The sequence below is a fragment of the Anguilla anguilla genome, chromosome 6 (assembly GCF_013347855.1).
Source record: "Anguilla anguilla isolate fAngAng1 chromosome 6, fAngAng1.pri, whole genome shotgun sequence".
Classification (NCBI taxonomy): Eukaryota; Metazoa; Chordata; class Actinopteri; order Anguilliformes; family Anguillidae; genus Anguilla; species Anguilla anguilla.
The window spans coordinates 41434754-41451644 of NC_049206.1; the positions used below are offsets into that span (position 1 = coordinate 41434754).

At 41.3% G+C, this 16891-nt stretch overlaps 1 protein-coding gene across 2 annotated transcripts in view; it reads left to right on the plus strand.

The window, feature by feature from the left end:
* The first annotated feature begins 2524 nt into the window (after positions 1–2524).
* The window catches only part of LOC118230858 (MAM domain-containing glycosylphosphatidylinositol anchor protein 2-like), a 137436-nt gene continuing 123069 nt past the window's right edge, over positions 2525–16891 (plus strand). For both annotated transcript variants that reach the window (XM_035424269.1, XM_035424270.1), the window contains exon 1: positions 2525–3474. In XM_035424269.1, coding sequence (XP_035280160.1) covers positions 3402–3474 — 73 coding nt within the window. In that variant the 5' untranslated portion in view covers positions 2525–3401. The remainder of the gene's footprint in view (positions 3475–16891) is intronic.

Below are 16891 nucleotides of genomic sequence, written 5' to 3' on the forward strand. Positions count from 1 at the left end.
CTGGCACGAGCTACTGATGCCTTATCTACCAAACTGACCCCTTAGATTAGTATTCCTATGCCCAATCTGAAAGCAAAAGGAAACCCTGGATTCCTAAATCATGAAATGCTTTGCCAGAGTACATCAGGCCAGCTCAGACTGCTTAAATTGTTTATAAGCCACTTTCTAAAAGTGCTTTTTAAATTAATTATTTGGAATTGTGTTTTTATTTCCTAACTATCACCATTGGGCACACGTGTAATTAATATTAGGCTAAATGTTTACTGCAGCAGTTTTGATGAAGGGCTCAAAAGCACAGGACTGGAACACATATACATGATTTGATCCCAAATTTTACAGTCACACATTAAGTTCCTTATATTCTACCCTACTCCAAGACATTCCAGGCAAATGACCTACCTATGCAAAATGCACATTACACTGATTTTCTTCCATTACAGACAGAACGTCAGCAAATAAGGCTGTGTTGCAGCTGTATGTTTGACTTTTACTGTACCTTGAAACTTAAGTGCACCCTCATTAAGCTTTAATATATATTCCACTTACAAAGACAAATGCATCAAAAATAAAGAATGCAACAGTAGACATATCATATGCCTGTCCAAACATTTGAAGAACGCACTGATTGCACACAAGTACTGAACTGCCACAGCAGACAGACAGGTAATGATCTGGGAAATGCTGTGTAGAATTAATTTGCAATGTGGTTAAGACTGCATTACTTGCCTTAGTAAACGGAAAGCTAATGACGCCAGCTACCAGAATTGTAGAATTGTGCATCCAGAATGTACCAGAGGTCATTACAATCATTTTGTTTTGTAATAACTTGAGATACGGTGTCTTATATAATTGTATATTTAATTTATGTAAAGCTAAGGTTGCTGTTATATATTCAACCAAGGTATATGGAGAACAGTTACAGTAGTTCCCATGCCTCTGCATCTAAAAAGGCTGTTATCTGCCATGTCAGTTTTGCACAAGAACCATGCAGTACAGGTAACACCCTAACCCACATACTTTATAGTTGAAAAATGTGGGTTATCCAACACCAAGCCTGTTTTCCATATCACCTTGAATCAGTTGTTTCTCAGGGGGGGACCCTCTGTTTACTATTCATTTTGACATTTTTTTAGGAAAGAGGGTGCTTTATGTCCCAGTGGTATTCAACTGCTATGATTTAAATTCTCTTTGAATAAGGGCTTGTTGCCTGTTTACATGTACACATATAGTAGTACCTGTACAACCTTACAACCTGTGCAATCTTTGAAAATTGAAAATATGTAGAACCCATTTTGCATGAATTTTTATGGAAACCACTTTGGCAAAAACAGCATTGCTTTAAAAGCTGACATTGAAGGTTAAGGCTAAACCATGTTGTGGTTTGATTACATTACCTTCTCTTAAAGATTATTTTAACCACAAAGAGATGAATGGTAATGAGATATAAATCACCATAGCACTCTTAAGCATGTAACTGGTTAATAATGAGTCATTTTTAAGTGACCCATGCTACTCAAGGAACAGGAAATTTAGGTTAATATACAATAAATAAATAAAAACCTGCTTTGTAGATTTCAGTATGCCTGCACATGCAGGGCATGTCATCCACTGGATTTCATGTCAGCCTTGGCTGTTAATTACATCAATAGTTCAATCAATTTTCTTGCTCATATATTTTTGATGATATAGCAACTTGCATTTGGTCATGATTACTGTTATTTTATTTTAACCTCCCTCATAGTATGTAACATAGGCCTACTTTCTAGGTCTGCTCACAGCATTGTGGTCATTTGAGGCAGCCATCTTGGGCAACAACGCTATCAGAATTATAAACATTTTCACAGTAAACTGCCAGCCATCCTAACCCACCAGGTGTGACCACCCCAATGCCCCACCCATTACTGTAGAAAGGACACGGACGCATTAGTACATACAGTAACTGTAGCCAGAGAACCCCTTGACTATCCGTGTTTGTTCCCCGTAGACTCACAAACAAACACATCTTTCCAAGTCCCCTCTGACATCGTGCCAGAAACTGCCTAGACAAGCGCCTCATTCACGAACATGAAAGAGCATTGCTAAGTCTTCCAATGCTGGGTGATAACTCGCAATATTTCAAAAGGAAGGAAATGTATGCATTCATGCATCAGTACGCGTGTTGTATTAATAGCGTTAGGACGCAGTAGAGGATGAGCAGAGTCAAAGAGACTGAGCAACAATTATAAACCAATGTGCAAAGCAGATGAATCGCAACCGAATAAGGATTACTGCACGAATGTTTGGAATGCGCTAAATACTAAACCATTAATAATATGGATACATTTACCGCAGAACAGAGGAGAAAGTGTTGTGAATACTATTAGTAATAAGCATGATTGTCAGCTGATTTCCTTTAATTCCAAAAACTAAATTAACCCCTTGACTTATATTTTCCACAACCTCGATCCACCCCGTGGTTGCATTTCACGTGCCCCGTTGACGCTGTTTGTAGTTCCCCATACAGATGAGATCTCTGAATCACGCACTCTTTGACGTCGTCTGGCTACTGGCTGCAGTTCTGCGCTCCAGCCACACAGCACGTATTGCGCAACGTGACTGATCATCTGTTCGCCAATCCCTCTAGATAGTCTGTGGAGAAAAGGAAAGATCGTACAGTACTTAGCACAATACTCACATCCTCTATACCGTTTTATCGAGGGAGTTTACTTGTTATCGGGCGCATGCTCGTTGCCGGCACTGGAGCAGCCTTCGTCCGCCCGGAGGTGACTCGCTTGTGGTCCCTGGATATAGTCGTGATGTGGTGGTGAGCACAGCACGCATTTTAGCATCACCAGCTTCGCGCGCCCTCATGCTTCTCTTTTTTCCCGGTAGCTGTGAAATACAGAAATAACAAGTTAAAAGCCAAGCTGTCTTGTGAGAACATCGGGTTCTGATACAGACGATCGGGGGATTACTCTTGTTTTTGCATAACCATGGTTTTCTGGGATTCGTGAAGACTCGTCGGTGGATATTGCAGGACTGCGATCATACGTGCTGGTTTATTTCTTTTTTTCTGCGGGGAGTTTTAACGCATCCGAACAGAAGGTCTCCTGTTTTTGGTGTATGTATTAGAGCCACCAGCATTTCTTTATTGATTTTATTAGATATAGCTAAATCGTTATTCAGATCCAGATTTTTAAGAATATAATATACTGAAATGAAAAGCTGTTCAGGACCATAAGCTGTCGCACTTTGCCGTATTAAAATTATTTTGTATTTGCCACACCACCTTCAGAACCATCACTAAGCACCGCGGGCGCGGTGTGGTTTTTTCACTGGATTTGAGTTCTTTCCGACTGCCTGTCTTGCTTCTGGCAAGGACTCGTCGCTATTGAGCTGGATATGGTGACATTAACGTAAAGATGGATTTAGTTTTCGGTCTCTCGTGGCTTCTTACGGTGTTTCTGGAGGGCATTCATTGCCAAGGAGTATATGGTAAGTGGGTGCTAACGCGAAGACGTAATGAAACCACGATCATATAATTTATAGACAAATAAAACGTTCAGAATTATAACGCCTGAGCATAGAGGCAACCAGTATTATACCATACGTGATTGTTATTCTGGGAAATTTGCAATTAGCCTGTGCAATGTAAGACTACCGGCTTTCAATCAACCACAGGTGGCTTGCTCTCATTTTCATAGATGCTACATGGCAAGATGGTTGAGATATGCAGTAAATTGTACACATAATCTATCTGAACATTGAAATACATCGTCGTCATTTTCTGTTATTACATTTTGTTCATCAGTCCGTTGTGTGGTTATCTCACTCAACGTTAAGCATGAACGGATTTAGTGATCGTAAATTACAGGCATATTTTCAAATGAATCTAGATTAGCCTACACAGAAAATTTGAATTTGCTATTGGTCACTGTCATTCAACGAGATCGTGTAGTACATATATAATGGGCTCTTGTATTCCAGTGGCCGTGAGAATAAGCGTGCCCAGTCATAGCTGGTTGCATTAACTCTAGTTGCATGGAGTTCTGTAACACCGGGACTGAAATACAGGTATTTTTTTAACGAAAGGACTTCGTAAATAAAATGTTTCTAAATGTAAAACCGGTAGCTTAGTGAGACCGTTAGGCCTTTCTTCATATACTCATATACGTTGTACGAATCAAATGGATGCAGTCTATCCTGGGGCATGGTTTGAGATTGACGGGTTTAAACCATTTAATGTGATGAAAAAACGTGCCCAAGTTGGAATGACGTCTGGCATGTTAGCACAAATTCTTGCGCTTGCCGGTTCAGCGAATGAGTCTTAGTGTCGGACAAGAACAATTATAGTCATTATTCTTTATGAGGGAAGATGATTCATAAAGCACACATACTAAAATGACCAGAGAGAACGGAAAAAACGGAAGACCAATTACTTTTTATTTTAATTATCTTCAGTGTCGAAACGATGCAGTTGGACTGTTCAAGGACAGTTCCGATTCGCGGTTTAGACTGCGTGGCGGCTAATATGACACCCCTAAGTAGGCTATTAAATGACGCGCTCGCATTGATGGTATGTTCAGCTATTGCTTGAGCTTTAGGATGGATTTGTCGACAGCCTTTGCAGGAATGATATCATGGAGCCTCAAAATAGTGTCCGTGAGCTCAGTGAAGAGGACGCTGGGCTAGGACTGGTTCCGTACAAGTTTTGATCATTTAGATTTTAGAACGTTATTCTCCTGATGTTCAATTGAATCATCTAACTGACAACAGACATTAAAGCAAGTTGTTAAATTAATTGATTATATTGATAGTTCACAAACATATAGCGAACACGTGTCGAATAATACAATGTAATAACCCTTTAATGGCACAGGCTAGGAACATTGACCGTTCCTAACTCCTACTATGCCCTCAAATCCTCTTTGATGTTCACCACTATGTCCGGCCGTTCTTGTACGATGTAGCGCGAGGCTCATCTTTCGAATCCGACGCCGTGCAGCCCATTCCGAAGCTACACAAGTGACATTACAGAGGGGGGCAGTTGCAAGGAGAACTGTAGTCTGCCTTTTGGGAACAAGCAAACAAATCAAAATGCTATGCATGCAATTCCACCGGCAATGAATTAAAATTAGTTTAGGAATGCATTCATGACTTTGTACTCAACAGACAGTAATGGAAATGTTTTCACTCCGCTTGAAGCGATACACTGTACCCTGCACAAATGGAATCGAAAACGATCAGAATGCATTATGATAATGCGGAATGTTCTCTGAATAGGAATATGAGGTGAATAACGTACATATACAGCAGATACAAAATGTCAGGAGCAGATATCTTACAGAAAATTATTCTGATATTCAAAACAGTAATACGAGTTTGGGGGTAAGTGAAATTATTATTACAACAAAATAATTTCTATTGCTATATGGCTATTTAAACCACACTAGGAAGTGAAAATGCAAACATGTGGATAATGCATGAAAACATCATGCATTTCATGAACGCAGGAATATCAGAAGCCATTATATTTCATGGTGCGTGTAAATAGCTTATTCGGAAAATGATCCTAACCAGTATAAGGATTGTTGTGCGGAATACTGTGTGCATGTCACAGATGACAAGTGGTAGCCTTTACTAGCCTAGTGTGCTGTCTGAAAGGACATTCTGCAGTGAACTGTGGAACCCTGGCTGAATCAAACCCACCTTAACTTTGGTGGGAGGAGGCCAATTGTGTCCTGCCTCTGCAAAATTGTTGCTACATTGCCATGTATTATTCATTACAATGGCAGCAATAAATAATCTGTGTTGTTGGTGAGTATGTACAGGAAGCATTCCTGCGATATCACAGCAATTCATAGTGTACCCTTTATAAATTCGTTTTCAGAAGAATATTTTTAAAAAAATATCCGGATAAAAAATAAGCACATTAATGCTGAACTGATTAATTGGCTGTTCATTAAATAAACTACTGTAGGCCCTCATTTAATTAACTGAACAACTAATCATGCAGTTATAATACCAGTTTGCTTTACTAATTTGTTTATGAGGTACAAATTAAGAGAAACAACTGAACTTTCATTTTGATATTTTTATTCCTTCTTCCTTCACTGTCACATATATTTATTCAAAGATTAGCAGCAGATATCTCATTTGCTTTCAAGATACAGGTGTGTATTCAATTAACGGGCCAATCAAAACAAACAATTTAAGCATGCCTTTGGAACTAAAACGATATACTCAGGAGTACTTCAGAATCAGGTTTAGGCACCACTTCATTATAGACTTACTTACGTGTGATGGAGTTATGCTACTGTTACAACTGTAAAGCACGATGTCTCAGGCCTACACTGTCTACACACAGAGTTTTGACTCTTTATGTTGTTGAACTTGAACTGAGTAATGTTGTCTATTCTCAGTGTTATAATTGTCTAATTGCTTTGTAATTTCCCTGATTGTCATTTGATTGCACCGTAGCTTATGAGCATTGTCCTTGTCTCAATGCACTGCCAAAGAGCTCGGTGTCAGACTTACATCAGAATTTGTTGGGTCAGTAAATGAACTTTTGAACTCAGGGCCCAAACCAGTTCTTTGCTTTTGTATTTGTTCATATCTCATAGGCTCAGCACCATTTAAAAAAAAAAATCAAAGTATAATAGATTCCTCACTATTGGGTCACTAAAACTTTTCTGTTATCTCAGTTACATGCTGGATATGTGCTCCACAAAGTGGCTTGATTGCTCTTTTGAGTTGAAGGCAAATCCTTGAATGGCATATCTTAAATACCGTACACATACTGTAGGCTACTCAACTGAAACACTTCTATAGTAACTATTTCAAGCCATTTTCTGGAGACAATCCCCACCCCCATTAAAAGACTGAGTAGTAGTAAGTGTGCATGGCATGGCTCATTGTGAGGAGTGCCTGACACGAATTGCATTGAATTATGTCACCAGGGAAGTTATTCAAGCTTTCAGTAAAGAAGTGTTGCAATGTAATGATGCTGTTTAACGATATTCTCAGAAAACTTTATATCTTGTCCTAATGCACTTCTGGTTAGGCAGCCATCCCTCTGCTTTTGATCTCTTCCTGCTATTGAAGCTGTTGTGGGTCTCAAGGGCCTTTTTCATGGTGAGTTCAGATGTTCGGCTTCTAAGCTATGCAAATGGTCTCCGCTGCTGAAGACTGAAGCTGTCTTTGTTGCTGCTCGGTTCCTCCTCCATAGGGTCCCTTAGCACTTCCCTTGGATCACAGTCCTGGTGTGCCGAATTAAAGTCCATCTCACCCTCAAATCCTTTACCCCACACAGTCCTGTCTCTCAGTGTTCCAGGCCGGGGTTGGATACTTAAGCTGGGCCAGATGTGGCCATGTGTCAAGCCTGGCAACAACCATGCTGCACAAAGCGGTGTTGTAGGCACAGAAGGGTGAGCAATCAGGAGCAGCAAGGAACTCACCTGCTCAGTCAGTGTGCGATACATTACAAATTCTCATTATGTCATGACAAGTGGGAAACAAACCACACTCTCAGTGGGTGGTCTCATGTAAGGGGTTGTCAATTCATGCTTATTTCAAGAAGGTACATGGCTGTCACCAGACTTTGCTGATCAAGGAAGACCAGACACACAGCTGGAATGCCAAGCAATGTCAGATGATTCCATCTAGAAACTATAATGAAATGAACACCATGACCCAGTGTTGACTATTCCCACTGATGAGTGACACGCCCCAACCCCCGCCCCCCCCCCACCCTTTGTTGTGATTGGGCTGTCTGCCTTGCCAGTCAATTTTTTGTTTTATAATCCTAGGTTAGCCCCGGACATTACAGGCATTTAGTAGACGCTCTTATCCGGAGAGACTTACACAACTTTTACATAGCGTTTACATTGCACCCATTTATACCGCTGGATATATACTGAAGCAATGCAGGTTAAGTACCTCGCTCATACAGGACATAACAGACATGCAGGGTTTCCTCATTGTGGGTGCAGGGAAAGGCAAAATAGCAGTCTGAACACACAAGGATTGGTTGTTCCCCTAATAACTCTCAGACACGTAGATAACCTCATCCTCATGCAAAACGTGGAGTTGATGGATGGGGTCCAAGTTTTTAATGCGGGGCCATTAAAAAAATGTTTCATAGCTAACATATCTGCATATTAATAATTTATACAGAGGATACCAGGCATCCGCAGAAAGAGTCTAGGGTTCAGCACCTCGTGCTCAGCGGTGCTCAGTGGCGGAACCTCACAGGGAATTTCAGCCTGTGACCTTCCGGGGTTTCGATTCCTATTCTGCGGCCGTGGCTCTGTGCCGGCGCCCGTTTGCTTCCAGCCTGAGCAAAACGTTGCCCAAGGACGTGACATCATCTATCAAAGCACTTTGTCATTGCTGCACATGGGACTCGTTTTTTTTTTTTTTTTTTTTAAGTGTTTGTGCAGCCCTGGAATTGATGGGTCTTGGTGGTGACAGTGGCTTGGGGGCAGCCGTCGCTGTGAGGTATTCCCTCCTGAGGCCTCTCACGCCGGGGACAGCGCAGCCGCGTCACCGCGGGGACGGTGTGAGTAATGTCCTGCGAGTCTTAAAAACGCCGGCGGCGCAGCGATGGCACCGTAGCACCAGCGGCTGGAGAGAGGTCCGAATTATTATTCTAATTATCCTGATTATTAAAAGTTCTGTCCGGGTTGGGAATCAAGGACACGGGTCAGCAGTCACCGCAGAATCTTTTTTGTCACTTTGAAAACTGCAATCAAGGAGAATCAATTATGGCTCTGTCACCAAACGGGAAGGTGAGGCCTTTTTTTAACTTCGACATTAACTTTGGTGGGACCTTTGGAAAAGATGACACTGCAGTAAACCTGCAGAACCCTCTTTAGAGGGCCTGGTTTGAAGGAACTCTGCACCATTATTTTTAATGTCATTGGTAATGCATGGATATGAATTTTTGTAATTGTCCTTATGCCCCCTATTACTATAACTGTGTTTGTGTAGCATTTATGTAGTACTTAATAATAAGTCATTATCGTATGCATACGTAAGAAAGACACCAGTTGCCTTCTGGCAATGTCACCATCATAATGACGGCGTTCACTGCTTCCAATGCCATTTACACTCTATTAGGCTTCCTGTAACATGCAAACTGAGTGGAGGAATTGCAAAATTATTGGCAATAAAATGAAATGGAAAAAGGAATGTCATAGGCGTAATCTTATAATCTCCCTGTGAAAGTCAGTGATTGAAAACCATTTTGAAATGAATTAATTACTCTTAATGACGCATTCAGCCAGCCAGCTTTCAGAATACAGATTCTGATTAATGGGTTCAATTACTGTATCTGGCTGTAAACATTACAGAAACACACGCTTAAACGTTCTGATTTTTTTTACATAGAATGTTCCAGCGACACAGTCAAGCTGCCAACCAACTGTGTGTGTGTTTGTGTGTGTGCTTGTGCTTGTGCGTGTGTGGGTGTATGTGTGTGTGTGTCCTGAAGAACTTTTATGCATACAGTATAGGCACATTTTTACAATACACAGTACTGCACAATGTATGAAAAACTATGAACACACTAGTCTTACTAGTATTACTGTACATAGTATTTACCATGACCTGATAGCTAAATATGTTAATATTTGTAAGTGTTGCCTAATATTGTTACTGCACGTAATGCAGGCCCCATTTCCCTATCGGTGTGTGTGTGCGTCCAAGGGATGTTGAGGTCATAAAAACCTGGGAGAAAAAAGGGTTTCGGTGGGCTGTTGACAGCAGTGCTGCTTAGATGTCACGCCTACGTCTGTTCGCGGGCAAAGTGATGTCTGCTGTCAACTCATGTCTTATTTCCCGGCTCCCCCCTTTGTGATCGCTCACTGTGGAAGACGCTGAAACCCATCCGAGCCCCTCATATTGTGCATAGCCATGTCAGTGAGTGCCCTGGAATTCTGGGACCGTGGCCTCTTCGTTTCTGAAGCAGTTTTGGATCTGAATCGTATCTCTGTTGATGAATAGTGTTAGATCTGTCAAGCAGGAACTGGTTCCTAGTATGCGTGTTGACGGTGATGTCTTCAGAAACCTGAAAAGCTTCACTGTTTGATGATCAACCAGGCAGACAATAGCATGTGCAAAGAAAAAGTCTTCCAAAATTCAGTGAGTGGTAATGCGCTATTTTGAAATCTCCCCGCACTCAATTACTTATTTTCTCTCACAAAATCTTTTGAACAGGAAAATAGTTCACTCTCATGTTCAAACTCACAGCATGATTCCCTGAAAAAGAGATGTGTGTTAGAATTTCAAATATTCCATTGATCATTGCGTACAAAAAATATTTTTTTATATAACATCTTTTATGATGTCTGCCATTGTATCTTTGCCCATCCATTCATTTGCATTTGTAAAATGTTTTGCATCACTTCTCTTTAATGTGCATTGCCACTGACAGACCTTTTGAGCACAATCCCCCCCCCTCCCAGGTCTATGATCACAATTGCTCCCAGCTGCAAGCACAATCTCAAAATTCTCAGTACTCCTCCTCCACTGCAATATATTGTCCAAGGGTACATGTGGAGCTTTTCAAATGTGTGGCTTAGGGGTCCTCTATCCTGGTCCTGGAGAGTTTCAGGGCCTGCTGGTTTTCATTGTCATCCTGCACTTAGTGAATTACATAGCAAAGTTTCACCTGGTCGCTTGGCTCTAAATTGGCTGTGGCATTTATAGTGGAAAAAAATAACCCCAGCAGAACCCGTGGCTGTCCGGGATCAAAATTCTGGACCCCTGATGTAGTCATTTGAAAAGCTCTCCATGCGCTCATTTTCCTGTGAGTAACGTTGATGGCGGCTGTATACTGTGCTCAGGTGCGGAAGACTGCTGGAGTTGTGCGCGTTATTGTCCTCTCCTCTCCCGTGACCTCTGACCTCTCTCCGTAGGGCTGGAAGTTGAAAAGCTGCACTTGCGCGGTGATCTCCATGGATTTTCTTTTTATTACAGATATATATATATATTTTTTACAGATGCCTGGCTCTCAATCTGCATGGATTTAGAAAACCTGGCCCTCTGCCCAGACAACCTCTGTTCTGTCTCAGAAATCTCAACGATTTCTGTGGTTATTTTCGCATTGTTACAGTTCATTACTTAACAGATGCCCACATCTACTCCAGCATAAACAGAAGAACAGCGTTGCTTTTAGGAGAGTGTTGTTAATTTAAATGCTTTAATTCTTTTGGTATGCACATTACAAAAGTGGCACAGGCCAGTCAACCAGTTGGCACTAATGGGACAGTGAGCTTTCATTAACCGAATGTTGGCTGTTGTTGTCAGACACCGATTCATTTGAACCAAATCAGAAGATGTATCTCTCCTCAACACTGTGAAGGCAAGAACTTTGGTTAGGTTGTTTGAATAACTGATTCGTCGACAGCATGATAGACTGTATCACACCATGGTTCATGAAGCCTCTTTCTTGCATCACTGCTAACCATAGGTCTTTATATACTGCACTTCTAGGGCAGAAAATGTCCCTCGGCTTTTCCTCTGGTCGCATGACCATGTGCACGCTTAACCTGTCACAGTAGCTCACATGTATCTGCTTGTCTACTCTGCATACAGCATAAAGAGAACCACGTCTTTTTTAGTGTGCCAGATATTTTACACATGGCCTGTGTAAAGATTCACATTCTGATTGCTCTCATTATTTTGGAATGCACCCTATTTATCACATTTTTCACGAATTCCTGCTGTTCGTCAGTGGTCTTCAGTATGCAATGTGCTGCCCCGTGTCTGTCTGTTCTTCGCGTCTTCTTCGTGCTCTTTGATGCCACAGGCTAAATTCTATTGTGGAGACACACAACTAATGTTATTCAGCTTTTTAGCCTGTGATTTTTCCACAAGCCTAGGAGGGATTCAAAATAAATTTGCCCGTTGGCTAACAGTGTTTGCTAAAGGCATGACACACTCACCCCCCATTTATCTCACTGTCTGGCATTGTTGAGTCCTTGAAGAAGGGCTTTAATGAGCACCTTGTGTTATTCATTCCGTGTACCATTAGCTATCACATTGTTCAACTTGTAATGAATTACAAGTTGAATCCTTACAAAAATGGCCAGTTGAATTGTGAATGTACATACCGTTGTTTACAGAAGTAGTTGGTGAGATGGGTGCCTTAACCATTGAAAAGGCATGTATGTTTGTCTTCCCTGTGAACTTCAGCATTTTTTTATGTAAACTCTTTTTTACAGTGCAGAATGTCATTTTACCATATGCTTTAGGTGCATTTTAAACACACAATCCTTGGTGATGAATGGAATTAATTATGTATGAGAAAATGGGTCATGAAAGGTTTTTCCTTTCCTGTTCTTCAGAAGGGGGGAAACAAAATGGTTTGTGATAAGCATTTCTTTGTGTGGATCAAGGCTTTAATGTTCTGATATACAAAATATCACCACTGAGGAATGTATGATGTCAGACTTCCTGCTCAGTCCTCAGAGAGCTCATAACATTGTCTCATAGACATCAGGTGTGCGCTTCAGGCACAGTCTTGTACTTCTGGAAATTTACACGCACCTCTTATCACCATTATTTGCAATTAAATCCAGCCTGCTTTGCTTTATGTAGGGCCCAGTATAACTGCCTGCAGCTCACTGGAGGGACTGATGCAACTTATTGCACAGAGCTGACATCAGTACCAGTTTACGCAACAGATTTTGCCAACTGTCCAATCAGTGTGCAGATCTGCGTCATGTGGCTGTCAGACAGATTTTTCTTTTCTTGCTTCTGCGCCTGGCTGCTCCTGCAAATTTCTATTCCGCTACAACTTAAGCACCTATTAAAAGTAGCCACGGCCCAGAAACAATTAGAGCTCATCTGGTCTTTAAGTCATTGTTAATGTAAATTCAATCTTTATTATGTGCCATGTTAATGCTAACATTATTAATGCATATCTGCCTTGATAGAAACTATAAGGGTACAGCTGTCATAATTGTAATTAAGGAATGCTCCCCACACAGTTTTTATTTACAATGTAACATTATGTTCAGTCATGTTTTTTATGAGGATGAGGATTAGGGAGAATGCAGCCATTACAATCTAGCACATGGAGCAGCAGTAATAGAAATCTATGGAGGAAGATGGAGGTGTGTTCACTGAATCATAGCACAGTAGTGCTGTCTGTCAAACCGGTTGGTCTGTAAAGCTAATTCGACACAGAGGATAGTTTAGGGTTCAGTCAAAATGTTTCTTAATTTGTACTTACAAATAGATGGCGCGCGTTAGTGTTGAGTCAACCTTTAATGCTAATGTTGATTGAATGCAGGCCAAGATCAATGCACTGTCGAATGTGCAATGCTTAGCTCTGCAGTACAAGCTTGACTTTAAAGAGCATGAAGCATCCAGCCAGTCACTTTTGCAAGGTGCTTGTTCAGGTGATTCAGTATGCAGCTGTGGGGGACATTGAAATGCAATATGCTATTTATTAATATTCACTGAGCTATGTATAAGTCTGATGATCCTGGGAGCCGTGCAACGGATCATAAACTCTGCTTTCCCCAGGTGCCACTGTGCTCACTGTGTTTCCTATAGCGGCTCCAGCACCTCTGCCGTGAATGTGAGCTAAACAATAAAAGCAGTCGGATGCCTTTCAGGACTGCATTTGCCCTTCAACCGCAGTATTGGTTGCCATGAAGGTCAGTGGAGAAAAAGGAAGGATTTGTCTCTCTCCTTCCCTGGTTCAAGCTGCTGAGGAGCGATATGTGCTGTCAGGTTCTGCTCTTTTCAGATGGACCCTGATTCCCGCTACCTGCAGGGCAATGATTTGTCAGTAAAGATGGAGGTGTTGTTAACCCCATAAAGGGGTTGCCGCACGCAGCCAAGCACTGAGGTGCGACATAGCTCAGGAGGCAAGAGCGGTTGTCTGGTAGTCGGAGGGTTGCCGGTTCGATCCCCCGCCCTGGGTGTGTCGACGTGTCCCTGAGCAATGAGCTGATTGGTACTTTGCATGGCAGCCTTTCATCGTTGGTGTGTGAGTGTGTGTGTGACTGGGTGAATGAGAGGCATCAATTGTAAAGCACTTTGGATAAAAGCGCTATATAAATGCAGTCCATTACTGACTGGGCTGTAGTCTCAGGCTCACATATCTGTGGAAATGTGTACAATGTGACCATCATCCTCACATACAGTGGTTATACAGTATATGACTGTTGCCAAGCAATGGCTGTTGCTGTAGGAAACTGAAATCTGGGAACCAGAAGCAGGAAAATACTGACTCATGGAAATTCACGGAAAGGCTGTGTTGGGCATTCTGCCTGGAGAGGGGTCTATCTTGACCAGTCTACTGGATAAGGTCGACTGTTTCTTTAGGAGGTCAGACAGTTTGCAAATTAATCTATTAAGACTGCTTTAGAGTACATTACAGAGAAGTAATCCAAGGTCTTACCGATATGAAACTGATGGAAATTATATGCAACTGTACAATGTTAATATGGATACCTGGCACCTGGGGAAGCCTGGTATCTGTATTGCTTAGCCAATAGGGTTAAATGTACTGTATTTGAGTTTGTGCACTGTAGTAAAGTGCTAGGGTGATCGCTGGGCCACATCGTGAACGGACAAGACAAACTCAGGAAAACAGATCGGCTGTCCGCCTTTAATTACATCCTCTGCATGGAAAGAAAAGAAGGTGATTAAAAACGTGAACAGAAAACCGCAAAAGGCACCGCTTACAAAAAGGCACAACGGAAAGGCATTCAGAAAGATAACAGCTCACACAGTGGCCTAGTAGCAAGAAGGTCTCTCCCCTTTAGGATTGGAGACAAAGCCTTTGTATAGTCTGCTAATTAAGGCAACAGGTATCAGCTGCCCTGATTGGGACTGAGTCCTAGCTGCTGCTACCCTACCTGCGAGTGGGGCTGATGCCCTTCATGGTTCTACAGTTTTTCCATGTAGCGGGAAAACCAGGGGTGCTGAAAGGACCACACCTCAAACACAAGCGCAGCTTCTCTGCTGCTATGCCATCTGTCCTGGTGCCTCAGCACAGAGAAATGCCTTACGGTTATAAAATAGCAAGGTACCATATGTAATTCATTCTCTTGAGTGGACAAAAAATCAAAAGGTCAAAGTCTTGGTAAAGTGTAGTTATGATAAAAACATGGCACAGCCTGTATCCTTAGTTTTGTCGTGTTAGCTTTAGAGCTTGCATTCAGTAGATGGTCTTTTTTCTGTTGTTGCTATACTATTGAATCTGTTTTGTACATTACAACTGTCCCAGGTCATTGAATTGATTGCTCTATTTTGGTTGTTGGCAGGGAATACATGACAAGCCATCATTTGCTGTGTGTATGCTCATTAATCATGAAAGGAAAGTTTGAAATAACCTAAAGATTGGAACATGGCAGAAAATGTTCAAAAGGTGTGCTATATATGACTGCAAAAACAAACGTTTGTACATGATTGGATATTTTCCTTTCTTCTTGGTTTCTGTCACCTCAATAAAGCTCAGTAGACGTATCAGTACAGCTGCAGAGATGGTTGATGTGAGGACTGCCTCTCAAGTGTTCAAAGAATCTGCCAGTGCTCCACCATTGACACTGACCAAGTTGTGTTCCTGGTGGTAAAGTTTTTCCCCCAACCTCTGACCCACTTGCAGAATCCATCCAATTTTAAATTTTGACCAATAAATCAAAATAAAAGCTATTAGATCATATCTTATTTGAAAATATATACTGACAACATATAGGCTATTGGTTACTTTTTCTATTCAGTTACTGGTATAGTAATTTTTAGTTAAAGTGTTTTTAAGGACATTGTCATCTTAAAGATTCCTTAGAATATGGGAAATTGGGGATACCTTGGAAGTATTAAGCTGTATGCAGAATGAGCTGAATTAATCTTAGTTCAACTAAGGTCATTAGCATAGGTTTTTTGCAACTGCATATGAACAAAGTCTTCACAATTTCCCTCTTTTAATTGCTTGCATCCTATGATGTGGTCCATTCATGTAATACTCTCAAGATTTGTGTTTATCAGCTGGTAAAACAAAAGAGAAAAAGAGAGAGAAGGCTGTATCACTGCCCCTGGAGACTGTCTTCTATGTCAGACAAAGAGTTCATTGATTCAAGCACTAGGCCTTTCTTTCACTATTATGAAGGCATGCAAAGCTGGAAATCACTGACGGTGGACATTACATGGTTTTATTTTTTTTTTTTAAAGTAGGGATCCTCTCACTTGTGTTTTCAGAGTGAGTCATATACCAGGGAAGGCAATCCTGATTAATCAGAATATTATCTGCCTACCTCCCCTCTGAATCACAGACCCAACTTCAACTCCAGCTTGAATTTCCAGTAGAAACATCTCACTTTGGTTTCAGGCTTTGTGTGTGGAGTTAGCGAGTCTGTTGGTTTGTTATTGTTGAATTGTGTGCGTGTGACTGTGAATAGAGAACCGTCTCTCTGTTACGTTATCTCACTGCATGCCTGGACCACCCTCTGACTCTTTTGAATGTAGGCTGCACATGGAGCAGTCAAAATGTCTGTTTGTTTACCAGTGAACAAATATGTATCATGTTGTTTCATGGAAGTCATCTGTAGGATAAAAAATAGTAGTCCCACTGAAAACAGAAAAACAATATTGTAGGTTGTATACATTTATAAAAGGGAATGGTACATTCACACCTTTGCAGAAAAACCTGTACACAGATCAGTGCAGGCATTACCATTGAGTAGAACCTGCGGAACAAGGAGACATTCCATTAGCTGCTTGTGTTGTGGAAAGCATAGAACTCCTAGTTTTTTTTCTGTGCATTTGAACTGTAGGCATGTTGTTCGCCAGTCAGAGGAATGGCATTTGAGTCTACCTACAAAGCACAAATGTCACCATAAAATATATAGACATTGTATATTGACCTCTTGCACCTTAATCTACTAATCAGGGT